Source organism: Hylobates moloch, unplaced genomic scaffold (assembly GCF_009828535.3).
Source record: "Hylobates moloch isolate HMO894 unplaced genomic scaffold, HMol_V3 SCAFFOLD_18, whole genome shotgun sequence".
NCBI lineage: Eukaryota > Metazoa > Chordata > Mammalia > Primates > Hylobatidae > Hylobates > Hylobates moloch.
In genome coordinates this window covers 36,682,650-36,704,423 of record NW_026652293.1, presented here as the reverse complement: position 1 = coordinate 36,704,423, position 21,774 = coordinate 36,682,650, and the positions used below count along the sequence as shown (strand labels likewise).

Genomic DNA, 21,774 nt, shown 5'->3' with positions numbered 1-21,774 from the left:
TTAAAAAAGAGCTATATGAAAAGTGAAGAAAGAATTTTCCCAGGCCTAAGGATCACCTTGTACCAAGGGCACATTTGTGGAACTGAAAGAACTGGCTCTTGATGTACAGTGTACTGAGTTGAAGGGGCAAGAGGTGAGGTTGGAGAATAGGAAGGAGCCAGGTCATGCAGGGCCTTGTAGAGTTTGAATTTAATGCTGAGTGTAGTACAGTAGGGAACCTTTGAAAGGTTTTAAGCAAAGCAACAGGGGATTTGATTTACATTTTAGAAAGAAGCCTTTGGATGCTATATAGAGAGTAAATTTAAGGTCAGACAGCTTGCCAGTCTTAAGAGATGGGACTTGAACCTGTGGCTTTTCATTCCCAGCCCATTCTGATTCACCAGGGTCTTTTTTCTAGTTGATAAGTACCAACCCGAATTTAATAGAAAATGCAAAGTAGCACCAGGCCATTTCCAAATGGCTTTCTTATACTTGCTCAAGTTGACAGTGAAAAATAAAAGCCACCTAAGGCTCATGTCTCTAACCTGTTGAACAACTCAAAATAATTAAGAGCTTGCAACTATACCATTTCTCAGTTATATAAAAACCCCATCTCTTATCTAGCATATGCTATTTAGTGTTTAAGCTTGCTCAGAGTCATACACGCACTATCAGCTCTGCCTATTAAGCAGTAGCTTGTGTCTGTGCGATTTTCCAGGTAAGCCAGCCTGAACTACCCAGCTAATGTTTGCCAGCTTTAGCCGTTTAGCAGTTTGTTTTTCTTTATAAGGTTAAATGGTCAGTTTCACCTTAGGTTTTATTCCAATTATGAAATCATTTCGTTTTGTTATGCCTCTGCTTAGTTGTACTTATTTACATTGTATGTACAAACTGATCTGTTATTTTGATTGAGAAACCCCTACATGTTTATATATTTATTCTGCCTCTCAAGAATACTCAGTAAGTTTTTTATCTGTTGATTGCTAATTCATCTAGCATGTATTTCTTAACACGGAAGTACTATATGTAGTGTTAAAGGCAAGCATACCTAAATCAATCAAATCACGCTGTGCTCTTGCCACCTTCAGCATGTTAGTTCTGCATCTATAAGATGGGAATAATGGATACATATGTAACAAACCTGCACATTGTGCACATGTACCCTAAAACTTAAAGAATAATAATAATAATAATAATAATAATAATAATAATAAAGATGGGAATAAAATAACAAACCCATAAGGTAATTATGAAAAGTAGTACACCATATGTGAAACTGTTTTGTATGATGCTCAATACATTTTCGCTGTTTTATTAAAACAGTTTTATTGAAGTATAATTGACATCCAATAAACTTCACATGTTTAACATGTACAGTTAGTAGACTTGGACATGTATAGACCCATGAAATTACACAGACTTTTTATCTCTCCATTTCTCTATTTCTATGCTGGTTGCATTGGCAAACTTTCTTAATCAAGGCAGTGGTGTTCGGAGAAGGGAGTGTCTAGGTTTTAAGACATATTTAAAACTATCATTGCTTCTATATTGATGTAGTCACAATATTTAATTTATTTTTTTATTAAATTTGGCAGTAGGTTGGGTTTGGTGGCTCACGCCTGTAATCCCAACACCTTGGGAGGCCAAGGTGGGCAAATCACCTGAAGTCAGGAGTTCAAGACCAGCCTGGCCAACGTGGTGAAACCCCGTCTCTACTAATAATACAAAAATGAGCTGGGCGTGGTGACGGGTACCTATAATCCCAGCTACTCTGAAGGCTGAGGCAGGAGAATTGCTTGAACCTGGGAGGCAGAGGTTGCAGTGAGCCAAGATCATGCCACTGCACTCCAGCCTGAGCAACAGAGTGAGACTCTGCCTCAAAAAAAAAAAAAAAAAAAAAAATGGCATTAGAAGAAAATAAGATTTTAGAACTTAACACACAAACATACAGATCATCCCAGCCTGTGTGCTACAGATACCCATCCTGCAGCTCTCAGAGAATGTGTGCCTCAAAGTGAAAAGAACTAGGAATCTCTGCTTTAGGATACAGAGATAAATCAGGTATAGATCTTGCCCTCAAGGATCTTAGAATCTAGGGATGGAGGAGCTGGAACGTACCTATAACACCGATAATGCGGAGTAGAAGGTAGGAAGAGGTAAAACGCCGGAGGAGGATTTAAGAGGGTGCAGTAACTTCTAGCTTGGGGATGCACTTCACTGAAGAAAAAATCATTTATTGCCTCCTGCACATATGTCTGTCTGAGGTAGGTGTAGGTGTGTAGAGCAATTCAGACAGATATAGACTCTGCCCATTAATCACTTAAATCCTAATGCTGTGCATCACTGCTCGATGGGTTGGGCGTCTGCCCAGCTTTTTTCCTGGACCACTTCCCACATTTTTGAGGAAAGAGTGAGTGTGAAGGACCCTGTGGCTGGACACCAGCCCAAGTTATCCAGTGGCTAGACACCTAACTGACTCATAGGAATGGGGGAAGCCCCCTCTGGGTTGCCTGTGTGGATAATAAGGCTCTCATTCACCTCCACATCTAAGTCACAGAGGGGCCACTTGGGATGCACAGCACATTGATAGATTACTTCTGGGCCCCAGGGGCCTCATTACCATCATATCCATCATCTTCTGCTAGTACCAAATAATGGATGTAATTTAATCAGATGCCAAAGGAGTCCTCTGCAGGAGAACTGGAGAAACCTTGCCTGAAACTGTGCTATAGTGTTGGAATGATTATAATGAACCAGAATGAACTTTTGTGGTGAGACTAAATGTATCATGCACTATATGAGTTCTGATTTATTTTTAAAACATTCTTGCTCCCATTGGCTCCCCTTTTAATAGTTTCTGTAGCCTGTTTATTGTTACAGATGTTACTTTTAAATGAGGTCATTGAGCTTTCCTTTACTTCCAAAGGCAATGTTTGCCTTTTTATTAAGGGGTTGGCAGGGCTGTCTGGAGAACAGTGCTAATGTGAGATCAAGGTTAAAGCTTCAGACCCCAGGAGACTAGGTGGAGAAAAAGCCTCCTCCATGTTTACACACACTCATGTCAGCCAGATGTCTCACAAAGGGCAAGTTTCCTGGCAGAGAGGCGAGAAGACAGGCATTGTGGTCACAAACTGCCTAGACTCTCATGGCCCCTTCTTGCCCACTGTGAAACCTCAGGCATGTCAAAAACAAGCTCCCTGAGCCTGTTTCCTCAGCTGTCACTTGGAGATAATAATTTTTCTTCCTAGGACTTTTGTGAGGATAAAATGTATTACAGCCCCTTGGTATGCATGAGGGACCTGGGAAGGGCACGGGGTATAACAGCTAATAGTCTAAGGCTTTGGAAATGCTTTAAGTCCTATGTGTAGTATATTTTGCATAGCTTTGTTAGAGGACCGCTGACCAAATCTAGCTTGCCAGTGATTTTTGTAAATAAACTTGTATTGGCACGCAGCCCATTCATTCATTTACAAATGTCTACGTCTGCCCTCTCAAAGGCAGATTTGGGTCGTTATGACAAAGACCTTATGGTCTGCAAAGCCAGAAATATTTACTATCTGGCCCATTACAGAAGTTGGTCGATCACTGTACCAGACTGAAGGAAAGTTTCTATACAGAGATCTGGTCATTTAAAGCAGTGAGGGATAGGGGAAGAGTGGGAATTCTAAAGTGTTCCTGCAGAAAGTCAAATACTGAATGTTGTCACTTATAAGTGGGAGCTAAATAATGTGTGCATTTGGACAGAAAGAGTGGAATGATAGACACTGGGGACTTGGAAAGGTGAGAGGGTGGGAGGCAGGGTGAGGGATGAGAAATTACCTAGTGGGGACGGGGGCGGTGGTTCACACCTGTAATCCCAGCACTTTGGGAGGCCAAGGCAGGCAGATCACTTGAAGTTGGGAGTTCAAGACCAGCCTGTCCAACATGGTGAAACCCCGTCTCTGCTAAAAATACAAAAATTAGCTGGGCATGGTGGCAGATGCCTGTAATCCCAGCTACTTGGGAGGCTGAGGCGGGAGAATCACTTGAACTCAGGAGGCGGAGGTTGCAGTGAGCCGAGATTGCACCACTGCCCTTCAGCCTGGGTGATAGAGTGAGACTCAGTCTCAGAAAAAAAAAAAAAGAAAAAGAAATTACCTAATGGGTACAATGTACACTATTCGTGTGATGATTACCCTAAAAGCTCAGACTTCATCACTACACAATATATCCACGTAACAAAACTGCATTTGTACCCCCTAAATCTATAAAAATAAAAAAAAATTTTTTTAAAGTGTTCCTAAGTGTCTATGGAGTTTGCTCTATTCTGATTTAAACACCGAAACCTTAGTGCGTGTTAAAAGACTGGTTTGTTGAGGTGAGAATTAAATGCTATATGTGGGAACATTAGCACAAAGCTGTCACATGCAGATGCCAGATAGATGTTTGCTAAGTCGAGATGTTTGCTAGAGTCGAGTCTCCATTATGTTTCATCAGTCCCCACATAGGTATAACCCTGTTTGGCTCTGGGCATATGTTTCTGGGAGTGGGCAGGTTGACAGAGGCATCACCGTGGGGCACTTTTATGGAATAGTCACATGTTGTTCCAGCATTTTCTTTTATGTAAGTTATTGTTAACAATTAGCCTAAAATGAGGTTTATTGACCAATGTCTTTATCTTTGCCTCATGCTTTGAAATTGTTCCAGTGATAGGTGGAGCCAGCATTAAAGTCATACCTGAGTATGTACATGCTAGAAATAAAGATGAAACTAGCATTTTAACAGCAACCACAAATTTTAATGGCTGTCACATGTGTTAATTTTTGGAAAGCAATCAAAATATTTGCCATGGCTCAAAAAGATAGTCCTCAGATAACATATTGCTAATGGCAGAAAGACCTCTGCAAAGTAAATAAAACATTAAAAATGGCGATCCTCACTCAGATGGAAAAAGGGAAAGGAGTTGAATATATTGTCACTCCGCACTCTACATCATATGTAGATGGCAACAGCAAATGCTATGCACTTATGTACACTGTCCTTTAATAAGTCATTGAGAGGAACTTGGCCTCTGGCTTCCTGTCTTGCTAATTGAGCACTCTCTGTAGTTACCCTGCTGTAAAGCTCTCACTCCCCTCCTCTTGCACACTGGTCATCTTGGGAGGTGGGTATGTTTTCAAGGTACATGCCCAAATGGCACAAGTCCACCATACTTTGTAGAAGGTGCCTAGCATCATGCCTAGAGGGTCATAGGCACTCACTCAGCACTTGTTTCCAGCACCATCTCAATGACGACAGGTAGATCTTTCCTATCTTTGGATTTCCATAGCCCTTCTCTGTACCTCACCCAAGCTCTTAATCAGATACCGTGATAATTAATTAAAAGTTTAGTGTGTATTTCCAATCTCCCTCAATTAGTCTTTCTTTTAGAGGTAAGGATTTTTTTTTTCCTCCTTACCTCCATTCCAAAAAGGTGTTCCCTACCCATGGTAGGCCAAGAACAAATCATGAAAAGTTGATCAAAGCCAAGCAGACATCAGAATAATAGTGGATATAAATACAGTGAACTAGAGACAGCAGAGGCTGGAAGCAAGGCCTGTCTGTCTCAGATAAAATCTCGGGGTTGGGCACAGTGGCTTATGCCTGTAATCCTAGTACTTTGGAGAGGCCAAGGCAGAAGGATCACTTGAGGCCACGAATTTGAGGCCAGCCTGGGCAACATAGTGACACCCTGTCTCTACAAAAATAAAAAAAAATTAGCTCAGCATGGCGATGCCCACCTATAATCTTAGCTACACAGGAGACTGAGGCAGGAGGATCACTTGAGCCCAGGAGATCAAGGCTGCAGTGAGCTGTGATTGCACCACTGCATTCCCGCCTGGGCGACAGAGTGAGACCCTATCTCAAAAAAATTTTTTAAATAAAAAAATAGAATAGGAATTCAGTCCTGTTAACATAACAAACCTTCAGAACAGAACAGCCACTGTCCTGAGTGCCAAGGAGACAGAGTAGACCATCGTCTTACCTTCTTGGAGTTCATGATGCTCTAGAGGAGAGGAGAGGAGGCGGGCACGTGACTGTTGCACCTGAGTTCACAGGGAACCATCACCCCCACAATATCCTGCAAATCTTTGCAACTCCCATTTCGTAATGTAATTCCTGATGCTACCTATGGTATAAAAACATAGTACCATAATTAGTCCACCCACTTTTATTTGAGGCCGAAGGATTTAGTGAGAAACACAGAGTCAGAAGAGCTATGTTCAAGACATGATCTTACCACCTACTAGCTGTGCATATTCATTTGTGTAGGAACTATTTACACTCACTGTGCATACATTTTTCTAGGTTATAGGGGGGACAAGACCAAGTTCTTCATTGCATTGCCCTTAAAATGTAACTGGGGGTGGGGAGGGAGAAGAGAAGGATGAACTGGTATTAAAAAATGATATTTCAGATGGTGATAAATGCTATGAAGAAAATAAAACGCAGTGTTATAAAGGGCCATTTAATTTCTTTGACCTTCAGTTTCTTCATTGCAATCTGAAGATAAGACCACATATCATGTATTATTTTGTGAAACTTAAATATCCTGTGTGAAAGCTCTTTGTCTACAGTAGAGGTGAAGATCCATCATCATGGTTAGAGTCATATCTCAGCCCTTATAGTCATATAAACAGATCCTTATTTGATCACATGGGTGTTTAAAGCTTAATGTATTTTCTGGTCAAATACACCTCATGCATTCCTTCCTTTTTACCTTTGCTTGGAATCTTCCCTCCACTGAATTTCTTTTTGTTCCATATCCATCTGTATAAGTCTGCTTGTATATCAGTTATTACAATAGGGCTTGTTTTGTGCTCATCTTTGTATATCTTGCCAAATGTAAAGCAGTGACCAGCGCATAGTAAGTGTGTAATAAATAGCTGAGTCAGAATGGAGCAGAACAAAAGATCCTAAGAGCTCAGAAAAGAGAGGAAATTCTGATTGCGGGAGAGGGTAAGAAAGACTTCATGGAGGTCGTGGGACCGGATTGCACACAACAAGGTGGTTGGCACTTGGGCTGAGGGAATGGCAGATGCAGGTCAGTGGTAGGGATGCTGTGTAGATGACGGGGGGGAGTATAGCATGATGTAAGGAACACAGGAGTCAGGACAGCCAGGTTTGAATCCCAGCTTGGCCATTTACTGATGAGGTCTTTGATAAATCACTTAAGCATATTTTCTCGACTCCAAAGTAGTGATAACAATACCACCAACATCTTGGGGTTGCTTTATGGATGATATGAGATAACATAAGGAAGCCTGTATTCCAGCACTGGCACAGAGGAATCTTTCCATAAGTAACAGCTTTACCGAATGATTATGGCCTGTCTTTTTAAGTAGCATGTATGCTGTTTCCTTCATTGTGAAGTAAAGGCAAGGTTAAGGTCACAGGTCTAGTCCCTCTGGCGATGAGGCCTATTAACATCAGCCTATTAACATCACTGTTTTCTACAGTTACAGACTGTACCCCAAGCCAACTAGTGTGTGCTAGCCCAACAGGGACCAGCTCAGTGCAGGGAGAGATTAATGCAAATGAATCATTTGTACTGAAAAAATAATCCAAGACATATAATGTCATGGTACAATATTAAGAGTAATAACTTCACTTAGCTGAAACATTGTATTTTCTGTTCTTGGGGTATTTTTTAAGGGGCAGAAAGCAAATGTTTCATAGAAAATTTACAACCTTGTATCTAGTGGGATTTCTTCATACTACAAGCAGTTCATGCAAAACAGATGCCTGAGGAGCAGTGCCTGCATGCACCTGTGGATTTGGTGTTATGTTTCATTTTCCTTACCCCTCTAGTTCTTGCAGACAACCTGAAATCCAACCCTGGAATTAAGTGGCAATATTTCAGTTCAGAAGAAGGAATTTTCACTGTTTTCCCAGCACACAAGTTCCGGTGTAAGGGCAGCTACGAACACCGCAGTAGGTATGTTGACTTGCATGCCAAAGTTTTTAATTATTGCTTAAGAGTGATCTACATGAAATATAAAACTTCTCATTTCTACTCATGGCTATGCCTTTAAGCTGTGGATTCAGAAATCTGTACTTGTTCTGAAATGAATTCACCATTTAGTATATGTGGATGTGAAATTCCAGGCAAGGGCAAATTTCAAAACCCAGAGCTTTTCTATAGCTATCTAATATGCCAAATATAAAAAGGTACTTACTCATGAAGCCAAATTGTGTGAAGCACCTAGAGTGTTTTGAGTTTCAGAATTCTTTGTTGAAATGTAAATGATGGTACCTTGTCTATAGTGCAGCCCTTGAAAATATAACGTATCTCAGAGTAGTTTGTTATACTCAACTTCCCTTTCTATGATGACATACTGCATGAAATTTACATGCAGATTTTAACTATTAGAAGTTTTGAGGTGAGCAGAAAGCATTGGATTAAAAATTACTAACATCCTGCTTTTCTCACTCACAGACATGACTTGAGATTCTACCATGTAGCCAGAAGGGCAATAATGGTGAGATAATTTGTATGACAAGACTCATTAATTATAGAACCCCCCGAAGCAAATATACTTTCCTATTTAATCCTGACAGTTTCCTGTTTGCAGTGTTAGATGTTTGATGCCAGAACATCTGGAGCTCTAGTGCAGGGTGCCCACTTTTCACACCATTTTCTGAGTCTACACAATTACTTTAGCTTCCCTTCATCTTCACTTTAAATTGTATCTAGAATTTTTCCCCAAGGAAAATACTTCATCTGTGCTTTTCCTAAGATTATTTTTTTTTTCCTGAGATGGAGTTTTGCTCTTGTTGCCCAGGCTGGAGTGCAATGGCGCTATCTCAGCTCTGCAACCTCTGCCTCCCGGGTTCAAGCGATTCTCCTGCCTCAGCCTGCCGAGTAGCTGGGATTACAGGCACCCACCACCATGCCTGGCTAATTTTTGTATTTTTAGTAGAGACGAAGTTTTGCCATGTCGGCCAGGCTGGTCTCAAACTCTTGACCTCAGGCCTCCCAAAGTGCTGGGATTACAGGCATGAGCCACCGTGCCCAGCCATCCTAAGATATTTTTATTGTGTGTATGGTTTCTTCCTTTCCCTCCCCACACATTCTGGTGAAGACTTGGGTGTCTTGGAGACTGGACCAGAAGCCATGACCATGGCTTCTCACGAGAACAAAGGCCACCATGAACCATCTAATTCTCATTTGCTTCTAAGAAGAGATAGGCAAGATGGCATGCTGATTTTAATGAAGCACCTGTGAAGAAAAGTTTAAGAAGGAAAGCAAAACTTTGTCAAAATCAGCAGTCACCTACACAAGGCAATTTGGAAAGTTTTCATGTATCTTCACCCTAAATCTGCACTAATTAGCCCTTGAACCTCTTTTCCCTTGTCTAAATGATCCACATTTCTCTCCTCATGGACTGAGATTCACATCTCTTGTCCTAACTGCTTTCCTATGATGCCTTTCCAAGTTCCCTACATTCCTTGGAAGTATGGAATGGATTTCAGGACATAGCAACACAAGAAAGCAATTGGTGGATACCAGTCATTCTATGAGGACTGCCCCCCAGTTTGTACATTTAACATCACTATTTATATATCCCGCTAAAGCAGCTTTTAACAACTTAATGTGACAATGCCAACACATATCCCAAGTTTCATTTATGTGAATTGAATTTGAACAACGGAAGTGTGTCATTTTAAAGAAAATCCACCCACCTAGCTTGGAGAATCTAAAAAGTTAAATATTTGACCTACTTGTCAATGTTGAGATGATCAAATTTTCCTTCTTTTCTGTACTCTGTTTCATTTCTGTAGCCACCTCTCCTGGATTCTTTTTATTGCATTTCCCTAGTGGCTCAATGGTATTGACTCCTGAAAATATAGTGGTACTTTAGTAATTACTGCAGGACTTTGGGCTTGAGAACAACTAGTGTAAATTTGGCCAGATTTTGAGGTTTTTTTGTACTTTGCCTACATTTCTTAATTTGTGTCCAGGCTTTTGTGATTCAGCTGGCATCTAACATTTCACAGGAAAATCTAGTGTTTTAGGGATGTCAGTAAAGGAGAGAATTCTCTTGAGGCTGATTTGCTTTCTTAAACTCCTTCTAATTTGTTCCAGCTTTAAAACTGTGAATAGAGACCTCATTAAACCTCTTCTCACAAACCTTCCTGCACCGTACATTAGCAGAAGGCTGCTTTGATGGGAGGCATTTCTCCTTTGTGGCTGCTCCCAACCCCCTTTTTTTCAATGTTGGCAAACAAAAACCTGGCAAGAAGAGTGGCTATCACGGACTTGGACAAATTTTGATGGCACAGTTTTAAATGCTCAGATAAGGGGCCTTTTGGTGGCTAACCTATGTGAATTGTTTCAGTCCAGAAAGGAAAGGGGCCTCTTAGCAGGAGCCTTTGTGTGAGAAGAGAGAAACCAAACCTGCCATTCAAAGCTGCTCAGCATGCTCACGGGTTATAGGCTGCCTCACTTCTAGCCAAGCCCCACTCTGCAAGTCTGCGGAGGAGAATCCAACCCTGGTGTTGGGACCTTTTTCTCCTTGGCTGGTCTCTCATCCTTTAGCAAAACAGGTACACTGGGCAATACCAAGCAGAAGTTGTGCATATTTTATATGAGGATTTTAACTACTAGAAGTTTTAAGCTGTGCAGAAAGCATTGGGTTAAAGATCACTAACATCCGGCTTTTTTCTGAAAAAAAAAAAAGAAAAGAAAAGTAGGATGTTAGTGATGCTGAAAAAGCCAACCTCCGAAAGGGTTTGCTCCTGAAAAACTTCTGTCTGCTTTGATCTTTAAAGGCATAAATTACCCATCCCTGTTCTACAGACACACCTTGTTGTCTTAAGTATTCTTTTCAATGCACCAATATGGTTTCTCCTTCCATGTGGATCTCTCCATCCTTGTGCCATCCCTGGGAGAACACAGAGACCAACATGCCCATGCACTGTAGTGTTCACAGCTGTGTTAAGTTGAGGCCCTTTACCTAAACCAAGACTGACCCCAGAGAGCTTCTTCTCCCTCCAGACCCATCTACGTCTCTACAGTCCGGCCGCAGTCAAAGCACATAGTAGTGATTCTGGACCACGGGGCTTCAGTCACAGACACTCAGCTTCAGATTGCCAAGGACGCTGCTCAGGTCATCCTCAGCGCCATCGACGAACATGACAAGGTGACCGTGACCCTTGCGACCCCTATGGCTTCGGGTTCTCCTTGAATGCCTTTTTAAAAGTACTTTGTTGTTTTGTGATATACAGATCCTCCTTGACTTACAATGGGGTTATATCCTGATAAATCCATCATAAGTTGAAAATGCATTTAATACACCTGAGCTACATCACAGCTTGGGCTAGCCTACCTTAAGCATTGTCAGAACACTTAGGTTAGCCCTCAGTTATGGAAAATCATCTAACACAAAGCCTATTTTATAACATAATAAAGTATTGGCTATCTCGTGTAATTTATTGAATACAGTACACTGCAGAATACTATATCAGCGGTTCTCCTTTGTGATTGCATGGCTGACTGGGAGCTGCTGCTCACTGCCATTGTCCAGCACCATGAGAGAGTATCAGGAGCCTGGGAAAAGATCCAAAATTCAAAGTACAGCTTCACTGCCTGCCTATCGCTTTCTCACCATCGTAAAGTCAAACCATTGTATGTCAGGAACCATCTGAATATTTTTTTTAAATCCATCTTTAAAAGGACTTTGGGAAAAGAAAAGACTTTGGGAAAAGAGTATTATTCTAATATTTGAGGAAGCAGCCACCAATCCAAAAATCTCTTTCGTAACTACCACCAAGCTTAGTCTTACACTTCTTTATGGCTCATGGTAAGGTTTCTAATTAGCCATGACTTTCACACTGGAGGTTACGCTGAGGAGGAGAGGGGTGGGGGATTTGGTTGCTGATGGATGGCTGAACTTTATTGCAAGATTGTTGGGAAGTCAAGGAGAAGGGAAAGCTGCTAGTGGCTGACTAATCTCTGGGACACCTCGGAGAGAGATGTGGGTACACCTAATGATAATCTGTTGCCTGTGGACATTTTCTGCTTCATCATTTTGACTTTGCCAACTCCAGAGGTTTTGCTCACTAACCTAGTAGCTTAAAACACACACACCTCACTCTCTTACCCTCACCCCTCACCTCCAGGTTGAACAACAGGATAGTTCATTGTTGCTATGACTTTTCTCTGCATAAAATAGTTTGTGTGTGTGTTTAATGTTATATATGAACACAATACTACTACTTCATCTTGGAACAAAAACCAAACTCTAGGGGTTTCCCCACTTTACCAATCCTTATGGATCCTCTTCAAATTTGATAGATTGATGGCTCCAGGGATTTATTTTGAAACTCTCAGAATCTGTTCTGTAGGCCTTCTCACTCCTTGGGCTCTTCTGTTACATAAATAAATAAATCTTTAAATGGTGGGATAACAAGTTTGCTTTTTTTTTTTTTTTCTTTCCTGCAGATTTCTGTGTTGACTGTGGCAGATACCGTCCGGACTTGCTCACTAGACCAGTGCTATAAGACCTTCTTGTCTCCAGCCACCAGTGAGACAAAAAGGAAAATGTCCACCTTTGTTAGCAGCGTGAAGTCTTCAGACAGTCCTACCCAGCACGCAGTGGGATTCCAGAAGGCATTTCAGCTGATTCGAAGCACAAACAATAACACAAAGTTCCAAGCAAGTGAGTGCGTTCTCTCAGAGGACTTACAAGCATAATAGATAAAGATGGCAATAGGAATATATTGTAAATTGATCACACAATGATGTTTAGAGAGATTTTATTTATTTATTTATTTATTTATTTATTTATTTATTTATTTATTTACCTTGAGACAGAGTCTTGCTCTGTCCAAGCTGCAATGCAGTGGTGTGATCATGGCTCACACCAGCCTTGACTTCCTGGGCTCCAGCAATCTTTCTACTTCAGCCTCCCAAGTAGCTGGGACCACAGGCGTACACCACCACGCCCAGCTAATTTTTGTATTTTTGGTAAAGAAAGGGTTTCACTGGCTGAGACCGGTCTGGTCTCCAACTCTTGAGCTCAAGCAATCCACCTGTCTTTGCCTTCCGAAGTACTGGAATTATAAGCATGAGTCACCGCGCCCAGCATAGAGGGATTAAAAAAAAATTGATTGGGGGTGAGGTGCGGTGGCTCACGCCTATAATCCCAGCACTTTGGGAGGTCAAGGCAGGTGGATCACAAAGTCAGGAGTTCGAGACCAGCCTGGCCAATATGGTGAAACCCCATCTCTACTAAAAATACAAAAAAAAATTAGACAGGCATAGTGGTGGTTGCCTATAGTCCCAGCTCCTCGGGAAGCTGAGGCAGGAGAATCACTTGAACCCAGGAGTCAGAGGTTGCAGTAAGCCGAGATCATGCCACTGCACTCCAGCCTGGGTGACAGAGCAAGACTCTGTCTCAAAAAAAAGATTTGGGATAAAATTGTCATATGTTGTCTTCATCATCTTCTAATTCTAGAGTGTTAACTGGATTTTTCTCATCTTTTCCAATCAAAGACGGTCAGTCTGCACAATTTCTTGACTCTCAGAGCCTCCCCTTCCTGCCCCTTTATTTAGATCATGTCTGCACTTATGTCCCAAGGGAATCTCCACATCCTTTCTAATGCTGATTGTCAGCTTTGCTTCCTCTTTGACTTGGAGTGGATGTCTGCTTGTGCACATGTGGACGTGAAGCGGGCAGCAGGAATTCTTGCCTTGATCCTTCCTTCTTCTAACCAGCTGTCATTTAGATGAGCATTGCCCTTCAGATGTACAAAGGCACTCTAATTTAATTTTTTTTTTGGAGATGGAGTCTCACTTTGTCACCCAGGCTGGAGTGTAATGGCTCAATCCCGGCTCACTGCAACCTCCACCTCCCGGGTTCAAGCGATTCTCCTGCCTCAGCCTCCTGAGTAGCTGGGATTACAGGCATGTGCCACCATGCCTGGCTAATTTTTGTATTTTAAGTAGAGACCGCATTTCACCATGTTGGTCAGGCTGATCTTGAACTCCTAACCTTGTAATCCCCCCACCTCGGCCTCCCAAAGTGCTGGAATTAGAGGCATGAGTCACCACGCCTGGCCTCTAATTTAATTTTTATGTATTAAAGAAAATCTGGAATTAGGATGCATGCTAAAGTAAGGGAAAAGATATTTGAAATGGGGCTCATGCTTTGAAACTACTTGAAGGAATCTATTTCATTTTCCCTTTTATCTTCAAAAATCTGTTTATAGGCCGGGTGCGGTGGCTCATGCCTGTAATCCCAGCACTTTGGGAGGCTGAGGCAGGTGGATCACAAGGTCACGAGATCAAGACCAGCCTGACCAACATGGTGAAACCCCGTCTCTACTAAAAATACAAAAATATAGCTGGACGTGGTGGCACACGCCTGTAATCCCAGCTACTCGGGAGGCTGAGGCAGGAGAATTGCTTGAACCCGGGAAGCGGGTGGCAGTGAGCCGAGATTGCGCCACTGCGCTCCAGCCTGGTGACGGAGAGAGACTCAGTCTCCAAAACAAAACAAAACAAAACAAAAATCTGTTTATAGTTTTTTTCTTTGTTTGAAAACATTAATGTATCCTATTGAGATAAATTTAAAGAATACATTTTCAAGCCCTTCATTGTGTCTGTGTTTAAACTAAGCACTGATTAATGCAAAGCATAGTGCCTAGCACATAATGGATCCTCAAAAGAAGGAAGCTACTGTAATTATAACTAATGATGGTAAGTGATGTGTTAGTTTTATGTCTCAGCATAACAAATTACCACAAACTTAGCAGTTTAACACAATATACATTTGTTATCTCACAGTTTTTGTGGGTCAGGAGTCCAGGTACAGCTTAGCTGAGTCCTCTGTTTAGGGTCTCACAAGGCTACCATTGGAGTGTCAGTGGGACTACCTTTCATTCAGAGTCCTAAGGTTCCTGCTAAGGTTCAACAAACATGAGCTCACATGTTTGTTGGCAGAGTTCATTTCCTTGCAACTGTAAAACTCATTTCATTTACTTCTTCAAGGCCAATAGAAGAGCATCTCTTCAAATACCTGGCTTCAGAGAAGGCTTGGGCCCTCTTTTAACAAGCTCATCTGATTAGATCAGCCCCACTTTCCCTTTTGATTTAATCAGATTACTCTCGGTTGTGATTAACTCAAAGTGAGTTTATCAGGGACCTTGGCAAACATCCATCCATCTTTGCAAGCACAATCACAGGAGTAATGGCTCATTGCTTGCTGTGTTCTTCTTCTTAGAAGCAAGTTACAGGTTATGCCCACATTTAGCAGTATACAGGATGTTGCTCATTTAGATCACCTTAGAATTTGGCCTACCAGCTTTGGCAAGCATCAGCTATCCACAAGCCAATATTATGGGGTGGCTGAGTGTAAAGTTGCCCTTGGTTCAGTAAGGTTAGTTAACAAGGCTGAACTCAAGTACTCAAGGCAGATTGGCCTGTTTGTCAACGCCAGCCACCTGTCAGCATTCCTCACTAGAAGTGTTCTTTCTACCAAATTCTTCTGTCATCAAACCATCTTTAAAATCTAGTTTTGATTATTATACTTTTCAAATAATGGAGAGAAATGTTAGACTAGCAGTTGCAAACTCAGATGTCCACAGTGGCCAGGCAGCGCATTTGAGTCAAGTGAGCTGGGGGAAGGTAATGAGGATGAGTTGGAGAACATGGTCACACGGACACATGCACCATCCAGAGGGCAGCTGCTCCTCTGTTCAGTCCATTGAGCAGGAATGTCTGCCCAGTGCTGCCAGATCTTCTGTTTCAAGAGATGCCAGAAATCTGGATTTTCTTGTGAAATCCCTGATTTTCAGATGTTGACATTTGTTCCAGCTTTAAAACTGTGAATAGAGACCTCATTAAATCTCTTCTCACAGACATTCCTGCACTGCGCGTGAGCAGGAGGCTGGTTTGATGAGAGGCATTTCTCCTCCGGATTTTTCTCTGTTTGTTTTTCTTAATATTGGCGAACAAAAACATGGCAAGAAGGTTGACCATTAAAGACTTGGACATATTTTGAAGGCACAGTTTTCTAAATACTCAGAGGAGCCCTTTTTAGGCCAAGTAAGATGTTTCTAAGGCTTAGCTCACTGTAAACTTAGTTTATAGCTTTTACTGACAGTTTAGAGAAAAAATAACCTAGATTAGTTTGTATAAAGAAAAGACTTCAGGAATGAGCATTGTCCAGTTTGTTAAGGAGCGGTCCCAGGGTACTGTCAGGCAATATAGCCCAGGAGTTATGCAGGTTATGAATTTCAACCGGTGATCTACTCTGAAATTTTTCTAACCTTGTGGATTTGTCTATATTGTTTTATTTTCTCCAGACCTGGATTCCTCATCTGTAAATGGAGGGGTGATAACATCCAGGATTCCATCATAAATATCCAATGCGTACTTCCTGTGATTATTATGATATTCAGTTTCCTATAAGACTTCTAGGTCCAGCTAAACTAGATCAGATGCCCTAGATGTCCTAAGTTGACCTCAGGCCCAAAGATGGCCAAGGCCTAGGCAACAGTGTAGCAAGGGCTCTGTATACACTTCCTAGAAGTTTATTCTACTGTTAACTCTATACATCACTATTTCTCTTCACTCTACAGACAATTATTTAATGTCTACTGTATATCTGGTGCTGTTTTAGGTGCCACATGTGAAGTTATTCAAATAATAAGATCTACTCTTGACAATTGTTGTAAGGGTTAGTCTGTACATGAAAGTAAAGTGTATGCCCACATTGGTAGCCATATAAAAGTAAGCTACATGTCATAAATCATTGTTGGTTGACACTAATTTGCCTTATATCAACCAGAAGGTCTAAAACTTTTGTCCAATTCTGACCCTTTTTTCAGTCTTATGGTAGATCTTTAACTGACAGCATTAACATCTTGGAGTTGTTTGTTCTGAATTTGTTTTGGAGCTGATTAGTTGAGGATCATAATGAACTTCAATTAAAGATGGTTAAGAGTGGAGATCTAATGGTATGGGCAAAGCCCAAATTTGAGTTGCTCTTCCCCTTTTGATGTTGACCCCAAGACATGCCTGGTGGCTTATAGAGAGACTCACCAAATGGAGAGCTATTACATTTTCTTCCAGTTACGTGCTGCATATCTGATCTACCCCAAGTCCCTGTAATTACTCACCCCTAAAATTGCTCTAAGTGGGTGACTAAAAAGGGAATATCCCAATGCATTAAAAAAAAACAAATCAAACCAAATTTGACAGATCTGATAAGAATGGAAAAATAACTCAATTTTTCTTGAGGATAAGGTGGGAATGGAGCCAGGGGTTGGGCAGAGCCAGCAAGGATACTTACAGAGTGTATGTCCTGTTGTTGGAATGGAAAGAAAATGTGCTTGGCTACCAAAGCAGCTCAAGGGCTGCAAGCCTTCTGGCCTTCCAGACATGGACCTCTGCCCTAGAAACAGCTCTAAATGACAGTGTATTTTATGCAGAATCATAAGGCTAAGTGAGAAAACTTAGAGACTAGGGTTCTCTTTTAGGTCACCCTAGATGTGTTCAGGAATTTATCACACATGTACTTTCGCCATGAGGAGATGGTTTGTGCCATACCGTAGATCTTCCTCATGCTGTATCAACATATATATATATATATATGTTCCCTCCAACTAGGGACTCAAACAATTTTTGTTTTTGTGTTTTTCAGTCCGAAGTTTAAATGAACTGTTTAGGATCCTTATAAAATAATTTACCGAACTGTATATACAACTGAAAAAATATTGACATCTAATTTAAGACAAGAATATTCCTGAAGTGTGATTTTCTTTTTGCATCAGCATTCACTTCCTAATCTCTGATAACTAAATAGTGAAATTTAAATGTGCAGTTAATGTTCACTAGAGAATGTTCAGGTATCAAAATTGGTATTAAGTATTAGGAATAAATAAGAGGAACTTTGAATGCATTTATTTCTTAGAGTCAAATTTTGTTAAACTCAGTTCAGTTATCTGACATTCATATATTATAACTGTTAAATTCTCCATAATAAAGAATACTTAAATCTAAAATGGAAATGTATAATTTGAAGGAAATTCAAGCTTTGTGTCTTCACCACTAGGATAATTTTTTAAAGGGTAGCTATATTCATTAACTATTGCTGTGTAACAAATTATTCCAACACTCTGTGGCTTAATACATCTTTATTGTCTCATAGTTTCTGTACTTCAGGAATCTGGACCCAGCGTAGCTGGGTTCCTCTGGCCCAACGAGTTTCTTGAGACGGCAGTCAGCCTATTGCCCAGAGCTGCTGTCATCTCAAAGTTCTGCTGGAGAAATAGCTGCTTCCAAGCTCACTCACACTTTTGCTGGCAGGATCTTCAGTTCCAAGGGCCTCTGTTCCTTGCCTCTCCATAGGACTGCTTACAGCCTGCCAGCTGGCTTTCTTCAGAGTGAGAAAGCCCCCCTTGCAGAAGCCACAGTCTTTTTGTAAACTAGTCTTGGTCTTGATATCCCATCACCTCTGCTGCATTCTAGTCATTAGAAGTGACTCACTAAATCCAGCCACACTCAAGGGAGGCAACTACCCCAGGAGGTGAATGAATGTCAAGACATGGAATCACTAAGGGACCAAGTTTGAGGTTGCCTGCCACAGTCACTTTAGAGCAACCTCAACTAAAACACAGTAACAGAAACCTGAAGAAATATGGGTGTAACATATTACATAAATATTTCTCAGTAAAAAGATAAATATGTAGGATGTCCTAAAAATATATATTGAGGCCAGGTGTGGTGGCTCACGCCTGTAATCCCAATACTTTGGGAGGCCAAAGCGGGCAGATCATTTGAGGTCAGGAGTTCAAGACCAGCCTGGCCAACATGGTGAAACCCCATCTCTACTAAAAATACAAAAAATTAGCCAGGCATAGTGGCACATGCCTGTAGTCCCACTACAGTAATCTCAGGCATGAGAATCACTTGAACCCTGAAGGAGGAGGTTGCAGTAAGCTGAAATCACACCACTGCACTCCAGCCTGGGTGACAGAGCAAGACTCAGTCTGAAAATATACACACACACACACACACACACACTCAACATACACACACACACACACACATATATATATATATATATATGTTAAATCAAAGAATTACAGATTAGAAAGAGGATGTAAAAGTCTAGCTTTCTGACTTCCCTCTTTTTATTGTGGTCATTTAGCCTCTGCTTATTTATCTCTAATTGTAGGAAATTCATCACCTTTGCTTTTTTTTAGTCAACCCACTTGACAGAAGCTCTACTGGACCAAAATTAACTCTCAGTTAATCTACCTCGCAGCCCTATTTGGAAAATAATTTCACTTCTAACTCAGGGGTGCTCCTTCAATCCAATGGCATGGCTTTTGTTTTCGTTTTGTGTGTGTGTTGTAGTTTCTTTTTTTTCTCTTTTACCTTCTTTTTTTCATCACCTTTTTGCTGATAGTCTTTATGTAAAATAACCAATTATTCTTCACAGCAACACTATAAGTCAGTCCTGTCATTACTCCCATTTTATAGACAAAGAAAATTAGGTGTAGAGAGGTTGAGAAATTTGCCTCAATTACCCAGACGCAGCTTGTACGTAGCAGAGCTGGGCTTTGAACACAGGCATCTGGCTTCTAAGTCCATGTTTCACTGCTCTACTGATGAGATTTTTAAATGAAAATTACCTAGAGATATTTAGTCTAGGAGCAAATAACATTATGTGCCTGAAGAGCCCTGAAAGAGTCATCATTTTAAAGCCTGGTCCTCAAGAAACGAGCATTCGTGGTGATGTTCCTGCATCACGGAGGAAAGGATAAGTCGCGTTCTGTGTCATCTGTCTCAGAAGGCAGGAGAGATTTCCATTTGTATTGGCTTAAATTACTATAACCATGGGTGCCTAAAGGAAATCACCTCCTTTTATCTGGTAAATATATTAGGAACATCTCCTTACCTGATACTGCATAAATGTGGCCTCATTGTCCAGAAAGGTTGGGATGGAAGAAAGGCAGAAGCAGGGGGATGAAAGCCACAGCATCAAATGGGAGGGACTAGGAACCGTGGGCTAGGCAGGTCCTCGAGGTGGGGACGTCCAAGGACATGAACAGGAAACTGAACTGCTGCCTTTAGCCAGAATCCAAAGAGAGCATTCAATTGATATGTTTTTGTTTAGATACAGACATGGTCATCATTTACCTGTCAGCTGGCATTACATCAAAGGACTCTTCAGAAGAAGATAAAAAAGCGACTCTCCGAGTCATCAATGAAGAAAATAGCTTTCTAAACAACTCCGTAATGATTCTCACCTATGCCCTCATGAACGGTAGGTAGAGTTTCAAGATTTTCCTTTCAGATCAAAGATCCCTCTAAGTGTATGCTGCTTTAAAAAGAAGAAGAAGAATCATAACAGTGTGCTTGGATGAAGGCTGCGGGAAAAGGCAACCAGGCAGCTCTTTCTCTACCGGATGTTGGTATTTAGGGCGTGTAAGGAGGTTCCTTTCTCTTCATCTGTCTCTCCAGCGAACTGCTTGTTTCTAAACCTCTTCTCCACTTATGTGGTCTTGCAGAGGATTTTATACAGTGTCCCCCTGCCCCACCTTTTTTTTCAGTTCTCCTTCATATTCTAGGATTATCTAAGGTTTTAACTTACCTCATTGGTTTAAGCTGCAGGAAGCCCAAGCACTGACCTAGATTCTTCTGCACAACCCAATCTGTGAATATCACATTTTCCTGCAGAATCACCACCTGAAGCCTCTTCTGCCACTTTCTCCACCTCAGCTTCCTTAGCTGTAAAATGGAGATAAGCGTTATCTACCTTGCAGTGTTCTTGTGAGGATTAGCCTTAATGTACAGTAAACACTTATTAAAATGGATTGTGCTGCTGTTGAACGACAGAATATAAAAGGGTTTAGTAAATTGGTAAATTCAAGCTACTACTCCATTTTTTCCCTTCTGCTATTCAACCTGTCCACTAGTCTGAGTGCAACACAATTTTCTAGCCGTATTCTATCTCTCCGCCTGTTAATACGTTGCTTTTCTCCCATGACATCTTCAGGCCCATCGCCCTCCGTATTCAAAGTGGCCATCTTCTCTTGTGTTTAAGAGGCCATGTCTTGGCTGGACACGGTGGTTCACGCCTGTAATCCCAACACTTTGCGAGGTCGAGGTGGGCTGATCACGAGGTCAAGAGATCAAGACCTGGCCAACGTGGTGAAACCCCGTCTCTACTAAAAATACAAAAATTAGCTGGGCGTGGTGGTGTGCACCTGTAGTCCCAGCTACTCAGGAGGTTGAGGCAGGAGAATCAATTGAACCCAGGAGGCAGAGGTTGCAGTGAGCTGAGATTGCACCACTGCACTCCAGCCTGGTGACAGAGCAAGACTCTGTCTTAAAAAAAAAAAAAAAAGAAAAAGGCGATGTCTTGATCAAGCAGTCTTTCCCACCTACTATCTTTTGTTTCTCTTGTCAGCTGTGAAATTTCCATGCAGAACCATGTGGTTTAGGGACAGTGGGCTTCATATTCTGATGTGCTAAGGATTCCTTGGGGAATGGCTTTAAAATGCAGATTTCCAGGCATTGCTCTCAGATTCTTATTCAGATCCTCTTAGGAGGGGTTCAGGAATCTACGTTTTGGCCAGGGTGATTCTCTTCCAAATGTTTTCTAGACCACACTTGAGAGAACACAGGCTCTGATGTCTAGTGGTCCTTAGCTGCTGTCCACATTTGCTAGTCGTTTGGCTTATGGCAAGTTACTTAATCTCTTTAGACTGCAGTTTTAGCTGTGAAATGAAAAATAGTAAAATCTACTGCATAGG

The 21,774-nt window shown here is 41.4% G+C and overlaps 1 protein-coding gene across 2 annotated transcripts in view; it reads left to right on the top strand.

Annotated features, from left to right (window-relative positions):
• Window positions 1-21,774, top strand: part of CACHD1 (cache domain containing 1) — a 228,342-nt gene that overhangs the window by 151,562 nt on the left and 55,006 nt on the right. For both annotated transcript variants that reach the window (XM_032136882.2, XM_032136883.2), the window contains exons 5-8: window positions 7,810-7,936; window positions 11,000-11,144; window positions 12,446-12,662; window positions 20,133-20,282. In XM_032136882.2, the coding sequence (XP_031992773.1) occupies window positions 7,810-7,936; window positions 11,000-11,144; window positions 12,446-12,662; window positions 20,133-20,282 (639 nt within the window). The remainder of the gene's footprint in view (window positions 1-7,809; window positions 7,937-10,999; window positions 11,145-12,445; window positions 12,663-20,132; window positions 20,283-21,774) is intronic.